This window comes from Camelina sativa, chromosome 8, assembly GCF_000633955.1.
Source record: "Camelina sativa cultivar DH55 chromosome 8, Cs, whole genome shotgun sequence".
NCBI classification, from domain to species: Eukaryota; Viridiplantae; Streptophyta; class Magnoliopsida; order Brassicales; family Brassicaceae; genus Camelina; species Camelina sativa.
In genome coordinates, this window is record NC_025692.1 from 6,929,881 (window position 1) to 6,949,325 (window position 19,445).

General features: G+C 34.1%; 2 protein-coding genes across 2 annotated transcripts in view; both read right to left on the minus strand.

Moving 5' to 3' along the window:
- Positions 1–347, minus strand: part of LOC104706552 — a 1,482-nt gene extending 1,135 nt beyond the window's left edge. Inside the window, exon 1 of the mRNA XM_010422749.2 lies at positions 121–347. Within this exon, the coding sequence (XP_010421051.1) occupies positions 121–217 (97 nt within the window). The 5' untranslated portion in view covers positions 218–347. The remainder of the gene's footprint in view (positions 1–120) is intronic.
- Positions 7,119–8,911, minus strand: LOC104706553 (UPF0481 protein At3g47200-like). The gene has a single exon (XM_010422750.1). It carries the CDS (start codon positions 8,856–8,858, stop codon positions 7,311–7,313), a length of 1,548 nt encoding a protein of 515 aa, XP_010421052.1. The 5' UTR covers positions 8,859–8,911; the 3' UTR covers positions 7,119–7,310.

The window sequence follows — 19,445 nt, forward strand, 5'->3', positions numbered from 1 at the left end:
TAAAATATGTATTCTTCCATATTACACCAAAAGAACACTAGAAAAGATTGCAAGAACTTTTCCATATATATATATATCTTGTCTTATACGGATTATAAGACAGTCGTGCATGGTACTAACCTCGTTTATGTTTCTGTATGGGCTCGTTTGCACGGCGTCTGTAAATGATCATGGGAACTGTTCCGACAAAAATGGTTCCTAACACCAAGCCCAACATCTATTTTTTTTTTTGTTTACTTTTTTTGCTTGTTCTATTTGATGATCCGGCTATATCCCATGGTATACTCTTTATATAGATAGAGTTGGATCTAAGTCAACTTTAATGAGTTATATGAAACTGGGTCAATGAATCCACGGTCTTAATTAAATATCACTACTTATAACATGTACTCTATCACTGTTATCTTATTATTATTTTTTATTTTTTGAGAAAGTCTGTTATCTTATTGAGACGGGCCTTATCTCTTAATTAAATTACAAATAAAAGCATCCCAATATAATAAAACGAAAATACACAGCTTTTACACAGCTTTTTTTGTAGACTATATAATTTTTATAAGTTGGTTACAAAATAGGTTATAGATTAAATATAAGTTGGTTACTAAAAAAGTTATAGATTAGTTGGTATATCCCAAAGAATCCTCTTACAGAGAATATTCCAATGATTTATACAATTTACAAAATAAAAGTTTTAGTATTCCATGTATTGTTACAAAATAAAATCTTTAATTTTAGGCATAAAAATATACTATTAGGCATAAAAAGAATAAAATCTTGGCAATTTATCACATTTAATCGTGATTTCCGAGATTTTATTGTCAGTTGAAAATAAAATTTTACCTAAGCACGGATCATATTAAAAAACTTTCACCAAACATGTTCAAAAATTAAAATAAAAACAAACAACAAACATAACCATTTCTCATAAATAAAATTACAAAATTAACAATATAAAACTTACAAAATAGTTATTTTTTTCAAGCCATCATATTTAGCATATGATTTTATTGCATAATGTTTTATCTAAAACACTTTTAAAAATAATCATTTAAATTATATTTTATTCTAAAATTATAATATAAATAAAAAAAGTTTCAACCCGTGTTCTGGCACAGATCCTAATCTAGTTATACAGTATTATGATAGATAAAGAAGGTGGAGAAGAGCTGCATGTCAATTAATGACAATTACATACTACTAACTGATAAAATTATACTAATACGGATAGTCAATACAAGTTTTTTGGATAAAGTTGTGGTACCCCAAACAACGTGCAATTGTTTCCAACGGCAATTTCTGCGTTTGTATATTTATGTAAAAGCTATTCTCACGTTTACAGTTAGTATGTTTTAAAGTGCCATAATTTAATCCAACTTAGGCCTGGATATATTACCCATACTCGATAACCGAATCCGAACCCGATCCAACGTAGAGAGTTCGATACGGGTTTGTGCTAATAACCAATCGGTTTCATCTTAATACTACATCGGATATCCATACCCGATATTCGATATGAACCCGAATGCACCCGATCATATATATACCTATCTAATTCTAATTATGATTCTCTAACCCTAAATCTCTAATTCCCTTTCTTTGTTTCCTTTGCCAATTCATTCCAACTTCCTTTCCTGAATTCAACGCTGATTTTGTGAGATTCGATAACCAACTTATCGATATAAAACCCAATTCTTCAAGATGGAAACCCTAAATCCCCAAAATTCATCTTCTCTGCCGTTTGAGAATTCTCAGAGGCAATCTCAGGTACTCTGTTTCATCTTGTTCAATCGTTAGTTGTTTGCTTTTTTTTTAGTTGATGAAATATGAATTATGATTGTTGGGTTGATTACTTGATATTCATACTCGTTTGCATCTGAAACTGAAAATGATTTTGGATTAGGTGATGAATCATGATTGTTGGGTGGTTGATATTCTCATGTTTAAGTGATTTAAACAAGTAATCGTTTTCATTAGTACTTAATCGTTTTCATTAGTACTTGATATTCAATCGTTTTCATGATTGTTGGGTTGAATGGTTGAGACCCACGATTTACATTAGTACTTAACCGGTGTTTTATTCTTTGCAGATGGATTCATCATCTCCAACCCATGATAACCGAGACAGAGATGAACATGAGAATGATGACTTAGAAGAAGAAGAATTTCTGACACCGGATTCAAATCGCAGAGGCAAAAGGAAACAAAGACCTGTGAGTGGAGATGCTGATGGTGATACAACAGCTAAAGAAGCTGATACTGAGCAAAATAATGCTAAGAGCCCGAGGATACTCCCCATAAGGTCTGGTGTGTGGGCTCATTTCACAAGGCTGTCGAATAACCGTAACAGATGTGTTTGCAACTACTATAAGAAGGGCTTAGCATGTCCAACGAAGTCAGGGACCACAACCTTGAAGAATCATCTTAGGATATGTAAAGAAGACAAGGCATGGGAAGAGGGTCAAGATCAAACTCAGAATCAGAAAGTGATTAGTAAAGATGGAACTCTTCAAAATGCAAAAGTGCTTGAGCATGTTTTCAGAGAAGCAATAAATGAAATGCTTGTGATAGGGGAGTTACCACTAGCGTTTGTAGAGAGTATGACATTTAGACACTTTTGCAAAAAGGTTAGTTCTTAACTTCTTATTATTATCTTTTTGGTTTTGTTTTTTCTTAAACAAATTTACTAATAGTGTTTTTTTAAGGTCAACTTGTACAAGCCTCATTCAAGAACAACAGCATCAAGAGGCATTGTGAAGATGTATGTTGAGAGGAAAGCTGCTTTTAGACAATGGTTTATGACTAACAAGGAAAGAGTGTCACTCACAACTGACATTTGGGTTTGTCCAATTACGGGTGATGTTCTTCACTTTAATCTGTTAATTAGCTTATTATCTTGTTATTTAATCTAATCATTATCTTTATTATAAATATGCAGGTGCTAGTTATATGGTGATTACAGCACATTATGTTGATAAATTTTGGCGGTTGAAGAAGCTAATTATTGGCTTCAAATATGTAACCGACCACAAAGGTAAAACCATATCCAACACACTTCTTGCTTGCCTTGCTGATTGGAGAATCGAAAGAGTATTTTGTGTTATTGTGGATAATGCATCTGCTAATAGTAATGCACTGGATAGTTTTCAGTCTAGTTTCTCCTTGGTATCAGATGAATCGTTGGTGATGAATGGAGATTTTATGCATGTTAGATGCGCTGGTCACATCATTAACTTGATAGTGAAGGATGGGATGTCTGATTATGCCGAAAGTGTGACTGCAGTTCGTAATGACATTTCGTATGTAAGGTCAGGGACTACTAGACAAAAGGCATTTGAACTTAGGGTTGATACTGGTAGGATGACAAGGGGTAGTGTGCCTCTAGATGTGAAAACTAGATGGAATTCAACCTTTTTGATGTTGACAAGGGCTGTTAAATTCAAGGGAGCATTTGATAGGATGGTATTCAACCTCTCAACCTTTTTGATGTTGATAAGTTGTATAATGACCATTTCTTAGAGGTTGATAATGGTAAGAAAAGGATTGGAACACCTACAGCAGATCATTGGCGTCAGGTTGAGAGGTTAGTGAAGTTTCTTAATATTTTCTATCAATCCACATTGGTAGTTTCAGCTTCTACTACTCTGAATGCACACAAGTGTTACGGTGAGATAGTTAATATAGCAGGAAAGCTTCAGCTGCTCTGTAATAGTTTAGATGCTGATCTTAAGCTAAAAACTGAGGAAATGTTTATGAAATTCGAAAAATATTGGGATGGCTTGAAAAACATTAACAAGATGTTGGTAATTGTTAGTGTTTTTGACCCGAGAAAAAAGATGCAGTTTGCCAATATGTGTTTTGAGGATCTGTATGGGGAAGGTAGTAAAACAGCTAAGGTGTTGTACGAATCAGTTATTAGCATTATGCGGGATATGTATAAGGATTATAGTGAGAGAAACAAGACTGTCCAACCCGATGATGAAATGCCAAATCAAAATGCATCTCAAGCTACTCAAGAGCAGCCTATGGAACGATCTGAATCTACTCAAGAGGATGAGTTTTGTGGGTACAATTCAATGGAGCATAGGTACAATACATTGGTTAAAAAGATTGGAGTTAGGGACACAGATGAGCTGGAGACATATCTTTGAGAAAAGGTTGAGAATCCTAAAGTCATGATGGGTATTGAGTATGATATACTCTCTTGGTGGAAAGTAAACAGTGACAAGTATCCAATTCTATCACAGATGGCTCGTGATCTGTTTGCTATGCAAGTGTCGAGTGCTGCTTCTGAAAGTGCATTTAGCACTAGTGGGAGAATAATAGACCCATATAGAAGTTGTCTAACTCATTATATGGTTGAAGTTTTGATGTGTACAGAGCAATGGATGAAACAAGACATCAAATGTGTATCAAAGGTGCTCACAAATGCACAAATACTTGCATAAGTTGAATTTGAAGATGAGCTTGAAAAAGGTACACTTACTGATTTGATTTAGTTTCTTATTTGTTGATTACAAAGTAATTAATCAGTTTTGTATTAATCTTTTTCAGAGTTTGACTTTGAAAACCAATTCAAGAACACAATCTGATTTGAGATAGTAGGCGGCTTAAATACAAGGTGATTTTTGCGTTTATGTTTTCTGATTTCACTTGTCACATTTTTTGTTTCTTGCTTTTGAATATTCATGTAATTCACATTACATTTCTCAGGTCCAGTTTTCTCTTCAAAAGTCTTCGAGATGTTTTAGTTTCAATATCTTTGTCACATTCTCTCTTCTCTTTTAATCTTTATCATACTCTTTGGTTTTGGACCTTTTGTTCAATCGGTTTCACTCTTTAGTTTTAAGTCTTTCTTCTCTTTAATTTTATGTCATTCTACTCTACAACTCTTTCTAAGGTTATTGGATTAATGTCATGGAACTCCTTTTAAGTATATTGGATTTAGATTTCTATCTCTTTTACTATTTCTTCTCAATGTTTTTGTGTTTGTATTTTGTAATTGTGTGTATTGAGAGTGCAAATGTTTACAGGTACATCGGGTTTTGACTGCAGTTCGGGCTTTCTATGCCAATTCGGTTTAAAATAACCGAACATGATCGGTTATCCGTTCTTATTTTGGTTTCGGGTGCAACCCGAATTTAACCGAACCCGACACTAACCGATTCGAACTCGACCCGATAATAGAGAATACCTGATCGGTTTTCATATCTATAAACCCGAACACCCGAAAACCCAAACTACCGAACCCGAACCCGAACGCCCACCCGAATGCCGAGGCCTAATCCAACTAACATAAAAAAAATTATATACAGAAATGCAGATCACATAGTGATCATAACTTATCGTATTAGTACCTAACTATATATATCTAGTGTCTAAACAATACAATACAACTCATGTGCTAATCAATAGTGTTGTAACTAACTATCTCGTGTCTAATAATATAACAATGATGTAGTAAACACTAGCTAGTTTAGTTACAACACAAAGAATTTCAACTTATTTATATGATCACATGCCTATTAGTTAGCTAGATTTGAGCCAATTTGAAAGAACATTTAACGGTTTCTAAGCTGCAACAGAGTTCTGTCACAAGTAACAACACACAAGTTGCATGTTGATACCTAGATGATAACACAACAACTAAACTAATAAAAAAAGACCTGATGTAGTGGCGCAAATTGAGCTGTCTTTTATTAAAAAAAAGTACTAGGTTTATGAGCTATCTTAGTATTAAAAAGTTATTTCACAAAAAAAAAAAGTTAATAGTAATATTTTATTACATGTATGTATCAATTATTATGTAAATATATCATTATTTTATATTATATTGTAAAACTTTTCTAGAGATTAGTAAAGATATGCGAGAGTCCAAATATATTTTAAAAAGTTATAAAGTTATAATTTAAAAAAGACTTTTTGCGTTAAATTAATGATTTTAATTTTTGTTCGATCTTTTAAAAAAACAAGTAAATTTTGAAATACTATCATATTTAGTTATTAAAACTGAATATATTGAAAAATTAATATGTATAAATGAAAACGAAACTTTGTACAGAAATAAAAGTAAATAAGCTTAATAAATATATAAGTAATAACTGAAAGCACATGAGAAAGTATTAGAAGACGAAATTTTTTGTTAATAAAATAATATACATCATTAATAGCTACGATAAAGAGATACGACACTAAGATTTTTTTTAGAAAACTATTTCTTTTTTGCAAAAATTTTTTGAAACAATAATTATAATAATTTCATCAATTCTATATATACTTGAGAAAATGTTGGTTTGGATTCATTAAAAATGTAACACATTTAAATGAAAAATGTTAAATACTTAATAAATATTTGTTTTGTTTAGTAAGTGTTTTTATTTATCTTTGATTAATGCCCCAAAAAAAATATTTTAGTAATGTAAATTAAAAATAATTATGAAGAGGTATAACCGAAAGATGGAATCATAAAAAAACTTTTATTCAACATCATCTTTTAATTTTAAAACTTTATAGTAATGCTAACACAACATCCAAATGACGTCGTATGCAACCTACATAGAAATCATTACTATTACCATTTAAAATTGTTGGATAAAAAAACTCACTATATAATTCATTCAAAGCTGTTGGACAAATTGTTGTTTTTCATTAGAATTTTATATTTAAATTTGACTAAAATTTCTACATTATTAGAGTTATTCCAAAACTGTTAAGTTAGATAAAAATAATAATAATGGAGTTTTGATGTACATTAATAAATATTGAATTTTAAATTATTTTGATTAATCATTAAACCAATTGGTTTATACATATAGAGAATAACATATATATAGGGGGTCATTGGTTTGAGAGTTAAATAGAATTTTAATGATTTTAAAAGTTATGTAAAATATGTTGTTATTCAATTAAGACTTTTTAAAATTATTTTAAAATTTGGTGTTATTAGTTGTGGATTTGTAAAAAGTTATCTATAATCTTCATAAATCTAGTGTTATTGGATTAAGAGTTTTATAAAGTCATTATAAGTTTGCAAAAGACTCTTCTCATTCCAATAAGAAATTGAAAACGTGTATTTTTCCTATTATAGTTTATTTCCGGAAAAATCGTTTTATTTTTCCTGATTTCTTTTCAACAAAATACAAAGACATGAAATTGAAAACGTACTGAAGTCGAATACAAATGAACGCTTCACGTAACAGAAAACAGCGATAAGAAATATGTAAACAAAGGTAAGATGAACGCTTCACGTAGAAGACGAAGCCAAAGGTGCAACGTTTGGTGAGAGCCAGAGCCATAGGTGATAGGTGTAATCACTATCGAGGATGAAAATACGGGTAGGCTGCAAAGAAAGCTTGGAAAATGGTAAGCAGAAGAAGTACCAAAGCAGCAAGAGATGATAGAAATGTCCACGGACTTTTGAAATATGTGTACTTGATTCCTGCCCAATGTACATGGTAGCCTCGTGCAGTATAGTCGTTGATTCCCTCGAACACATCTGACAAGTAACTACTTGATATGGAAAACGCAATGTCTTTGCCTGTGTTCTTGAAGAACAAAGATACTTCTTCTCCCGTTCCAAAATAGTTTTCTATGATCCCTTTCTCGCTTAAGAACGTTGCATCTTCAGCAGTGTTTATGAGGCAGCCCATGAAAGTAACAAAGCTTGTCATTTCGGTTGTGCAATATAAATTGAACTGCTCAAAGGCGACGCAGTTGATTAAAAGAGAGCTGAAAAAGTCATCAAATGTTAGTAGCGGTATTTCAAGTACACCACTCTCGTCGAGAGTTATGTCAAGCGGTGTCTCACTCTCCTTTGGCATGAATTTTATTCCTCGGAGTCGAAGTTTTTTTGCTGAGACAACCAGCTTGAGAAAAGGGCGAGGCTTTGGTCGATTTAGTTTTGGTGGTGGTTTTGCTAGTGTTGGTGGGGGTGGTGGTGGTGGTGTTTCTGTAGGTTGTGGTGGTAGTGGTAGTGTTTCTGTTGGTCTTGTTGTTGGTTTTGTCTCTTTTTGAACTTTACTTTTGGAAGGACTTATTCTATTGAGGAATGTAAACACGTTAAATATATTGGTCCAGCTTTGTTTCGGTTCTTGAGATTTCTTGGGTATGAAAGTTTGACGAATGAGATCTAGGAGATGCTTTGCATCAAGATCCTTTCTGTCCCTCCAAAACTGGTTTGACCTTATTATTCGATAACCAAAGAATCTAAAGATGATAGTGTTTAAGCTAGTAGTGGAAGTGGAAGGAAACAAGTTTGATGTCGAAAAGAGAGCTTGAAGAAGGAATAGGGGGACCTGGTTTTCAAGGAGGAGGAGATCACTTCGAAGAGTTGGTAGAATCCACCGGAACATGAAAATCGGGTCATCAGGATAATCCTCACGCCAACTCTTGTTTGAAATCACCAGGAACAACGTGAGAATGAAACAACCGTCAAGAACCATCATATCGACCAACTCTTCTGAACTAAAATTCAGTTCCTCAGAGTAGGAACCTCTGATCCTCTCTTCTAGCCCCAGGACCACTTCGCGCAAGTGGGTCAAATACACTTCTTTTTGTTTTGTCTTGGATAAAAATATATTAAGATATCGTTGTTTGTGCTCCTGGATCATCTGAAGATGATTTCCACCAGCTTTACCATCCAAATTGTGATATGGGCCTATAGACAAAATCTTCGGTTTGTAAGCTGTTTCATTGGCCTCAACGAGAGTGTGAGGGATTCTGAAGATGCAACAAGATTGACCACCCGCTGATTCCTTAAGATGTTTCACAGATTTCTCAATTTGTATGATGCAACAAGAGGTATCTTTTTCTGCCACTGAGATAGTCATGCTACCTCCAGTGGCTTGGTTGGGAGGATTCATGGCTCTCTACTGTTTTTTTCTTTTTTTTTTGGATGTGGCTCTCTATAGTTCTTTTTGTCTTTCTTTTGCTGACGAGGAAATATGAAACGCTTTAGTTCATATTTAAAGAAAAATAAAATGATTATTAAAAGACCATTATGTTAAGACTTCTATAGTTTATCAACAAGACAGCTAGCACGCAAGTCACGTTAAAACTAAAATATTAACATAAAGGTATAAAATTTCTTATCATGAAAAAATCACGTTATCATCTAAATAATTTTGTCCACCTATTTTTACAATTATAAATTCACCTAGTGTTGTTGTTATATGTATTTGAAAGTCTACCCTCCACGGCTCTACCAGTACCAAATCCAAGAATTTCATTAATTATGTGATATCAACCCCAATAATACAACTAACTAGATTTTCACCCGTATTACATTGCAATTATATAATTTTTTATATTTTATGTTGTATTTATCTGTTAAATATCAGATATTTTATAAATAAATAAATAATTAAAATTTTCGACTATTTATATAGCTAAACTTTTTTATTAATTTTTAACTCACAGTACACTGCATAACTATTTGTTTATTATATTTAGTTTACTTTGTTTAGTGTTTAAAATTCTATTTAGATTTTTAATTATTAGAATAAAAAAATAAAGAATTTAAATACATAATAAGTAATTTATACACTGTGATTAAGTCACATTTTTCTAATGATTTAATATTTTTATACAATCGTAATTAAATCAATTTGATTTATATGTTAAATATTCTAATATTAATAGTGTTAACAAATAATAAAATAAGAAAACCCATATTAGCATAGTTTAATAATATTTTATGAATTCCAACATGTCTTCTTTATAACCTATTTACTATATGACCACATTATATAATATTTTAAACTTTTTAATTTTACAGATTTTAAAAATTCATTATGTTTATATATTGATTATAATATCTAAATAAATGAGAATCTAAGTTTTTCTTACGTTAAAAATCAAAACTCACGGATTTTGGAAAACAAGATAAAATAAAATTGTTGTTTTCTTTGTTTGCAAATGATTCAGAGATAGAATATTTTAAAAACAATAGAAGATGTTGTTAATATATCATAATTTCTATTTCCATGTAATATTGATTACTGTTTTTTTAGTTAAAATAAAATATAAAATATTTAGAAAACAAAATCAAGTAATTGTTATTTTTAGAAATGTTTTATAGATTAAATTTATAATTTTTTTTAAATAAGTATAATTTTAAGGATAAACACCAAATGTACTTAAAAATGTTAATATATATTTAAATAAAATATGTACCCAGCTAAGTTAAATTATGCGTGTCGTTTGTTTGTTTTTTTTTGTCGTCATGTCGTTTGTTTCGTTAAATATACAGTTATATCATATGTACTTTGGAAGGTTATATTTCTCGATTTCGCGTGAGATGAATGGCACCTTATACATCGTAAGTTCTTCAAAAAAAAATTTTGCCGTTTTCCATGATTCAACAATTTCGATTTTATATAATCGTATAATAAGGAGTGAAAGACATGTGGTATCTTATTATATATTAGCAAAAGAAAATATATTATACTAACATGTAATGCTAATCAATCAACTAAGGCGGTCAAGGTGATAATAACATGGAAATGGGATTACTTTAGGTAGAATATCGACGTCATCAATAGTGACGCCATGATCTCACTAGGATGTACGAGGTGATTGAGTGTGGTACGAGGTGGGAAAAGAATTAAAGAGTTCCATCACAGTCGTTCCTAGTGTTTGGAAATGGGAAGATCTTTCGCTCAAGAATACATAGATTAATTCGTATCATCTTTACTTAGTTCTTACTTTTTTATTTTTAAAAGTTTAAGAAAAGAATATTGTTACTTCTACCTGATATATTCAAATTTAACCTTAAATTACTCTTTTAAATTAAGAGATCAATTGTAGTACTTAAGGATCAAATCCACAAAGACTCTAAATTCACACAATAGATTTATTAATCTTTTAATTATGCTAAACCAAAATATTGTAATTAAATTACAAGATGAAACATAAATAAAGAGTTGTAAAATTCAGAAAGATGAAACGCTAGACCTAGGGAAATTCTCAGAAAATCATGGAAAATCAGATCAATTAATTTAGCAAGTAGGATTCAACAATTAAGCACCGTTCTTGAACTCTAAACACAATTGTAAAATAAATCAATTCTCACTGCAAATATTATCTAAATTTTAAAACCCAAAAATCCAAATCTCTTTGCAAAATTCAAGTTAAAAACTAGCAATAAAATTCTGTTTAGATAAGTTCACAAAATCACTAATTCAAATCTCTTTGCAAAAAGTAATTTTGCTCACCAAAGGTTTTTGTCAGGAAAATCGATTATATTCTCATATCAATCAATAATCCTAAGATCTAAATCCAGATGACTAATCAAAGATCTAGCATTAAGAACAACCTATGGTGAAGAACAAGAAAGATAATGAATCCAAACAATTAATCAATCTAACAATCCATGAAATCCCTAATGAGAAATCCTAAACCTAACAAGCAGATCTACTCAGACATAATCAATGAGACACAAATCATTTTCTGAATAAATTGCATTAAGAGATTAAAGGAAGAAGAAAAGGAGTTCTGAATCTTCTCTGAAAGAGTCTTGATTCTTCTCTCCAAAAGCTCTCTAAAAATCTCTCAGGGTTCTCTCTCAAAAGTTGCAGGGAAAAATAAAGCTTAGGTCTAAACAATAACAATAAAATCCTATTTATATTCCTAAAACACGTTCAGAGACTAATGATGCAAATATAGAACATTTTGGGGCAGCTTTGTAAATCTTCAAAACTTGTGGGAAAACTTCCGATTTCTTCTTTGGCTATGCATTGATCGACACTGTGGCTGCATCGGTCGATGCATCCTCTGAATTCGTCTCCCAACTTTGCAGCTTCAGCTTCAATGCTTGAATGTATTCCAAATCCTCCTATTTAGCTCCATTATGCTCTCATCCATGCTAAATCCTATAAAGACTCAAAAGACTCTAAAAATACCAAAAAGACTCTATAAATAAGACTTATATCATGGCTAAAAACACCTAAAAACCGTGATATATCAACTCCCACAGACTTAGCCTTTGCTTGCCCTCAAGCAAAACATCAACTTAGACCTGTGAAAGAGGTTTGAAAAAGCAGGAACTCATTTTCTTTTTAAAGTAATGTCATGATCATCCAAACCATAATCCATATGCTTAGCAGATAAATCCAAATCGAACCACCACGTACTTCTCCGTTGATATTCATAGCATCCCAAATTCAAACCAAATTCCACTACTTCCTCCATTAAGCCTTCATCGGTGGCTCTCATCAATTTGATCAATGTCAAGAACCTTCTAGACTCATTCCCGTACTATACCATAACAAGCAAGACAAATCTTTAACACCAGTGATACTCTTTCTCTCCCCCAGACTTATTCTATTTAATCTTCGTTTGAGCTTTGTTTGTTTTTTTTTTCTTAGTATCTATTTTTAAAAAAAAAAATCAAAGGTGTACGCGAATAATGGGGTCATCGGTAATTTACCTACCCCTCGCTTCCAAGCTTTGTGTGATCATTTGACTCAAGAGTAGAATAATGAGGCCATAGGTAATTTACCTACCTCTCTAAACTGATCAAAATTATTTCATCTTTTATTCACTCTTTTTTTTTTTAAACAAAGCTCTCAGAATTTTTTTTTTTTTTTTTTNAAAATCTTTCAAACTTAAATAAGGGAGAGGAGTACCAAAATTTTTTCTTTTCTGAAATCTTACTTGTCAGGTATGAACAAGAAGTCAAGCTCTATGAACATCAATCTCCTTGATGAGGTAAAAAGAATAGTGCAAAANGCAAAAATTACCTCAGGCTTTTATGGATTCTATTGGAAATTCAGATGTCTTTGGTACACTGGACAACCTTTGGATTTTTCATTAGTCGGATTGTGGATTCAATCTGCAGCATTAATCAACCAAAGCAGTACACTAAAAAAAGAAAAATCATAGTTCCCAACAAAAATTTTGACTCAATAAAACAATTTTTTTTTTGAAAAAAAAACGTTGTTAGTAACTGCCTCCCCCAGACTTAAACAACACTGTCCCCAGTGTTATCAAGTAAGAGCTTGGCGAATAAAATAAAAATAAAAATAAAAATAAATCAAAATAAAAGGGAAAAAGAATAAAATAAAAATAAGTATATGAAACAAGCGCTCTACGATAATCTCGTGGCTTGGTTAACTGCAAAACAGTTTTTGTACCTTTGAAAGTCTTATTGATGATAGGAGAAGGTTTGGGTGAAGAAGATGCATACCTTGGCCTTACCTGTGGGTTCTTGACTGTAGAATGGTGAGATTTCAGCTTTATAACTGGTCTAGGACTTGCAGCTAAGGATCCAAAGCGAGAATCTTCGGTTTTGGACACGTTTGAACTGTCTCTGGAAGGTGTGTCGATCGATGCAACAACTGTATCGATCGATGCTGAGCCTGCAACTCGTGTTTCTTCCTCGATTCTGCAACTAACCTCCGAAATCCGTGTTTCCATTACAAAAACGTCATCTACCAGCAATTTTTCATAGATCAGAACCTCATCATGGTCTCTAGTACTGATTAGATGATCTCCACTCAAATCTTCAAGCTTAAAAGCTTGCTTACTCACTTTCTCAACAGTCTCCAACTCTTTGACATACCCAGCAGTAATGTCTCCATGAAGTTCTATGATTAGATCATCATGAGAAGCAATTTCCACAGAAAATGTTTGACCATCAATAGTGGGAGCTCTTCTCAGCTTGTCCATCTCAAAGTCCATGACCTAATCATCTACATTCAGAGCTATGTGTCCCTTCTTCACATCTATGATGGTACCAGTTGTAGCCAAGAAAGAGCGTCCTAAGATGAGAGGATCATTAGGCTCTTTGTCATACTTCAACACCATAAAGTGAGTGGGAATCATGAAACCTCTAATCTTGATTGGAATATCCTCTAAGACACCTTCAGGAATCCTTCTGGATCGATCAACTAAGATAAGAGAGATCTTAGTTGGCTTGAAATCTGTCATCCCAAGTCTTACAACAACAGAATATGACATCAAGTTGATATTAGAGCCGAGATCACAAAGAGAGTGAGGAAACCTTCCTGTGGTGATAGAGCAATCTAACACAAAACTTTCAGGATCTGGTAACTTCTCTGCAATCCTACTTTGAATCACTGCACTCACTTTCTCAGGTACAACCACTTTCTCTTTCCTATCTTTCTTTCTCTGTGGAGGCTGATTCAACAAAATTGAGCTGACATCCTTGGTTAGCAAAGCTCCTTCCTCAGGACTCAAACCATTAGTGACCATTCTCTTGACATACCGCTTAATCCCAGGAGAAAACTTGACTGCATCAATCAACAGCATCTCTATCATCACCTTGTCCATCATAGCCTTGCATCTAGCTTCTTAAATCTCCTGCTTAGACCTCCTAGGCTTAGGAAAAGGAACCTTAGGCTTATAAGCTTGCTCTGAATCAGATGGTGGAACTCGAAAAGAAACCGGAGCTGGTCGTGGGGTGTGTCGATCAACGCTGATGGAGCATTGATCGATGCTTGGTGGTGATTGCGTCGGTCGATGCAGTTGGGTGACGTCGATCAATGTTGGTTCCAATATCGTATCATTGTCTTCTTCCTTCACCAAAATCGCATTACAAGCATGCTTGGGATTCGACTCTGTTCTTCTAGAAAGAAGTTCCTCTTGTCGTTTAACATATCCAGCAGTCTGAATCACTTGATTCTCCAGCTTCTTAACATGAGTGTTTAATGCATCAAACTTCCCAGTCATCTCAGTGTATACAGAATCAATCTTCCCATTGAAGTCCACTTTCAACTTCTGTTGACCTTCCAAAATCTGTCCAATCATTGATTTCATCTTGCTCTCTGAATTGGGTGGAGGGAGGGGTTGGTAAGTAGAAGAACCATAGTTCCTAGTTAAGTTGTTGTTTGGATTTCCTGTGAAGGAATTCTTCTGACCAAATCTCAGATTTTGATATCCAGCTCCATACACGTAGTTGACATCGTCTTCTGTAATCTCTGGCTTTGGCTCAAAAGTCTCAACATCTTCAGCAAAATGGACAGACTTCTTTCCCACAAGAAGATTGTGCACTGTATCCAACTTAGCATTCACTACAGCAAACTGATTTGAATCATGGCCTTCATGTGCTCTTTTCCGCTCTAGGTCCGCATTCTTAGTACTGTTTCTTGAGGCTAGCTTTTCAATCAACTGTTCAGCTTCATCTGTTGTCTTGAAATTTCCATCACTAGCAGCATCCAAAGCCATCTGATATCTCCAGTCAATACTGCCGAAAAAGATACTAATCAACTGCACTTTTGAGAACCCATGATGCGGACAATCCCTCTAGTATGCTTTGAACCTCACCCAAGCAGCTTTGTAAGATTCAGCTGGTCTTTGTCTAAAGGTGGAAAGCTTAATTCTCAGCTCATCTGACATTGCATCATCATAGAAGTAGTTGAGGAAAACCACCTTGATGTCATGTTAGGTCTTCAGAGATCCTGGTTTCAACTGCCTTAGCAAATGAGAAGCTTTCCCAGCAAGAGAGTAGGGGAAAAGCTTGCAATATGGATAGTTCTCTATGACTCCATTAGCCTTGATGCTTGTGACTATATCCTCAAAGTGCTCAATGTGGTCTAGAGGCTTCTCATGTGGCAAGTTCTGGAATGGTCTTTGTCCAACAAGAGCAAAGTAGGCAGGCTTCAACTCAAAATCATTCCTTGGGAATGGAGGAGGGACAATTGCAGATCGGTTCTCATAGAACAAGTCTGGTCTGTTGAAGTCCGCAAGAGTCTTAACAAGCTCTCCATTGTTGTCCCGTCTAGCCTGGAGGTTCTGCTGGTTATTACCATCCAAATTGGCTCCATCCTCACCGGCTCTAGCATTGCGTCGATCGACGCCAACGTTGTGTCGGTCGATGCCATCTGGGTTGCGTTCATCGATGCCATCGTTGCGTCGCTCGACGCAACGTGCATTCTCATCGACCACGACGAGTTCTTCCTTAATACCCCGTCCTTCAGCATCAAATTTTTGGCCTTGTTCGTTGCGCACATGACCCTCTTGATCCCACAAAACTCCAGCCTCATCTGGTCTCAATATGATTGGGTTGACCATCTTTGCTAATTTGGCTGCTTTCGTGTTTTCACGCTCTAGTTGTCCTAACTCTTGGTTTGTAAGCTTCACAACTAGACCAGTAGGATTTTTCCTGGTGCTAGGCTTAGGCATGTACCTGAAACACACAAGAGAAAAGAAACAAAAGCGTGTGAGTAAAATAAGAAAAGAAAAATTTAGACAAAATCAAAGACTTTAGTCTAATGGTGAATCAAAATAGTCCTCGGCAACAGTGCCAAAATTTGATATGCTCAAATTTAACCCTGAGCTACTCTCTCAAATTAAGAGATCAATTGTAGCACTTAGGGATCGAATCCACAAAGACTCTAGATTCACACAATAGATTTATTAATCTTTTAATTATGCTAAACCAAAATATTGTAATTAAATTGCAAGATTAAACAAAAATAAAGAGTTGTAAATTCAGAAGGATGAAACACTAGGCCTAGGGAAATTCTCAGGAAATCATGAAAAATCAAATCAATTAATTTAGCAAGCAGGATTCAACAATTAAGCACCGTTCTTGAAGTCTAAACACAATTGTAAAATAAATAAGTTCTCACTGCAAATATTATCTAAGTTTTAAACCCGAAAATCCAAATCTCTTTGCAAAATTCAAGTTAAAACCAGCAATAAAATCTTGTTTAGATAAGTTCACAAAATCACTAATTCAAATCTCTTTGCAAAAAGTAATTTTGCTCACCAAAAGTTTTTGTCAGGAAAATCAATTATATCCTCATATCAATCAATAATCCTAAGATCTAAATCTAGATGACTAATTAAAGATCTAGCATTAAGAACAACCTATGGTGAAAAACAAGAAAGATAATGAATCCAAACAATTAATCAATCTAACAATCCATGAAATCCCTAATGAGAAATCCTAAACATAACAAGCAGATCTACTCAGACATAATCAATGAGACACAAATCATATTCTGAATAAATTGCATTAAGAGATTAAAGGAAGAAGAAAAGGAGTTCTGAATCTTCTCTGAAAGAGTCTTGATTCTTCTCTCCAAAAGCTCTCTAAAAATCTCTCAGGGTTCTCTCTCAAAAATTGTAGGGAAAAATAAAGCTTAGGTCTAAACAATGACCATAAAAATCCTATTTATATTCCTAAAACACGTCCAGGGACTAATGATGCAAATATGAAAAACTTTGGGGCAGCTTTGTAAATCTTCAAAACTTGTGGAAAAACTTCTGATTTCTTCTTTGGCTATGCATCGATCGACACTGTGGCTGCATCGGTCGATGCATCCTCGGAATTCGTCTCCCAACTTTGCAGCTTCAGCCTCAATGCTTGAATGTATTTCAAATCCTCCCAATTTTGCTTCATTATGCTCTCATCCATGCTAAATCCTTTAAAGACTTATATCATCTCTAAAAACACCTAAAAACCATGATATATCACTACCCGTATCGAATAGAACATGTTGAGGAAGATCTTCTTTATATAAACCAGCTTGATTTAGATCGGGAGAATCATACAGTTTTATGAAACCATGTGCTATGGCTCGAATCCTTAATCAATCCTATTTTCAATAGGAGTAGTTGACAATTGAATCTAACTTTTTCATTATTTTCATTTCAAACTCGTAATAGTGCGAAAGGAAAACCCACTCCAATCCAAGTTGTTCAAGAATAGTAGCCTTGAGTTTCTCGACCCTTTGACTTAGGATTGATTAGTCAGTTCCTATTTGAGTTATACATGGATCTTGACAGGCTTCGTCTCTAAGAAAGCCTGGCCCAAATTGAATTTGACCTAGTGAAAGAAAAACGGTCTCAATCCATTTTCTGGCCACAATCAAGACCATTCGGTTTGTGACCAACACCATTTGTCATACTAACACTCAGAACTGCTAAACACTTGCTTGACTTCACTTGTTTGGCAACCTTTGATTCAGTTCAAACAAAGTAAGCTCGACTTTGGCATTCCGGATGAATCAACTAGGTCTTGGGTTCTTTAGAGGGGTCTTTGGCATGTTGATGATTGTTTGATGTTTGTAGCTTATTGGACTCCACAAGCATCTTTAGCAATCCCTGCGATCAAAACGATTGATGTATGGGTGACTTAAAAAAACATACCCAACATTCTCTACTCAATTCCTGGTATAAGTCATATAGCTTCTGGATTAGGTGCACCAATAGCAACCCATAAACCTAGACTAGATCCATTTCTGATGGGTCAGACCAAGATTTTGGTAGAGGTTGAGCTGAGCAAAGCCTTTCCAACTAAGATTGCTGCTGGTGACATAAATGGGTTTATCTCTATGGTGGAGGTAGAGTACCTTGGTTACCCACTAATTGTAAGAATTGTGGGCAGTTGGGTCATAAAGAAAAGCGTTGTTTACAGTCTACATCAGTCCCTCAAGCGAGTGTAGCTATTATTATTGAGTCATCCATTATTGCAGAGCTTGGTAGTGAGAATGCTCCAAGTTCTGTTCCAGTTGTTACTCATGAGACTACTGCTCCTATTCAGATCTCAAGCATTGATGTACCAATTACTCATGGTTCTCTCTTACCAGCGGGAGATTCAATAGCAGCTTCACAACCTATTGTAGAGGAACACAAATTTTCAACAACTGTCTCAGTCACTGAGAATGTTTCTATTCCTAAAACTGGTCCAACAACTCCTTTATATATTAAGTCTCCTATTCAGGAAACTACACGTATATCTTCAGCTATGTCTCATACTACTTTCCAAGGTGGAAGTAGTAAACAAGCTGAGATTAAATTTGGTTCCAATCAGTTTGCCTTATTGGGTTCTATCGAAGGAGAAGAAGATTTGTTGGAATCAGAATCAGATAACGAAACTGAGAAGATGGATCTAATGACTCCTACAGGTAAAAGAATCCTTCGGGAACGACCAGTTAAACCATTAGCAAAGGTAAAAGAAACTCTTAGTAATAGAGGTCGTGGAAGGGGCAAAGGTCGTGGGAGACAAAGTGGTCGTGGCTAGTAGTTTACAATATCTTATGCTTAAGTCAATCGAAGCGGTTGATTCGATTGTATGTGTGCATCTTTTGCACCCTTGTCTTTCTAGCACTTAAGTATCTTTGTAATCTGCATGACTTAGTCATGGTTCTTCTTAATAAAAAATGTTCAAAAAAAAAAGTAAGCTCGACTTATCGTGTTCGGTAACTTGCACACGTGTTCGACATTATGAAAATTTACCTCGTCAATTACAAACGTAAACATAAACACAAACACATACCACATGTTCGTTATCTAATCGCTGCGATAGCGACGACGACAAAAAAAAACGTCAACAAAGACAAAAGTTAAGTTGATCTGAAAAAATACAGTCGCTAGAGATGGAATTTCCGTCGTTAGTTCCGATGAAACTGCCGCTGTTATTTATAGCGATTGATAAACTACGCTAAAACCAATCGCTAAGTTTTTCTCTCTTACTTTCT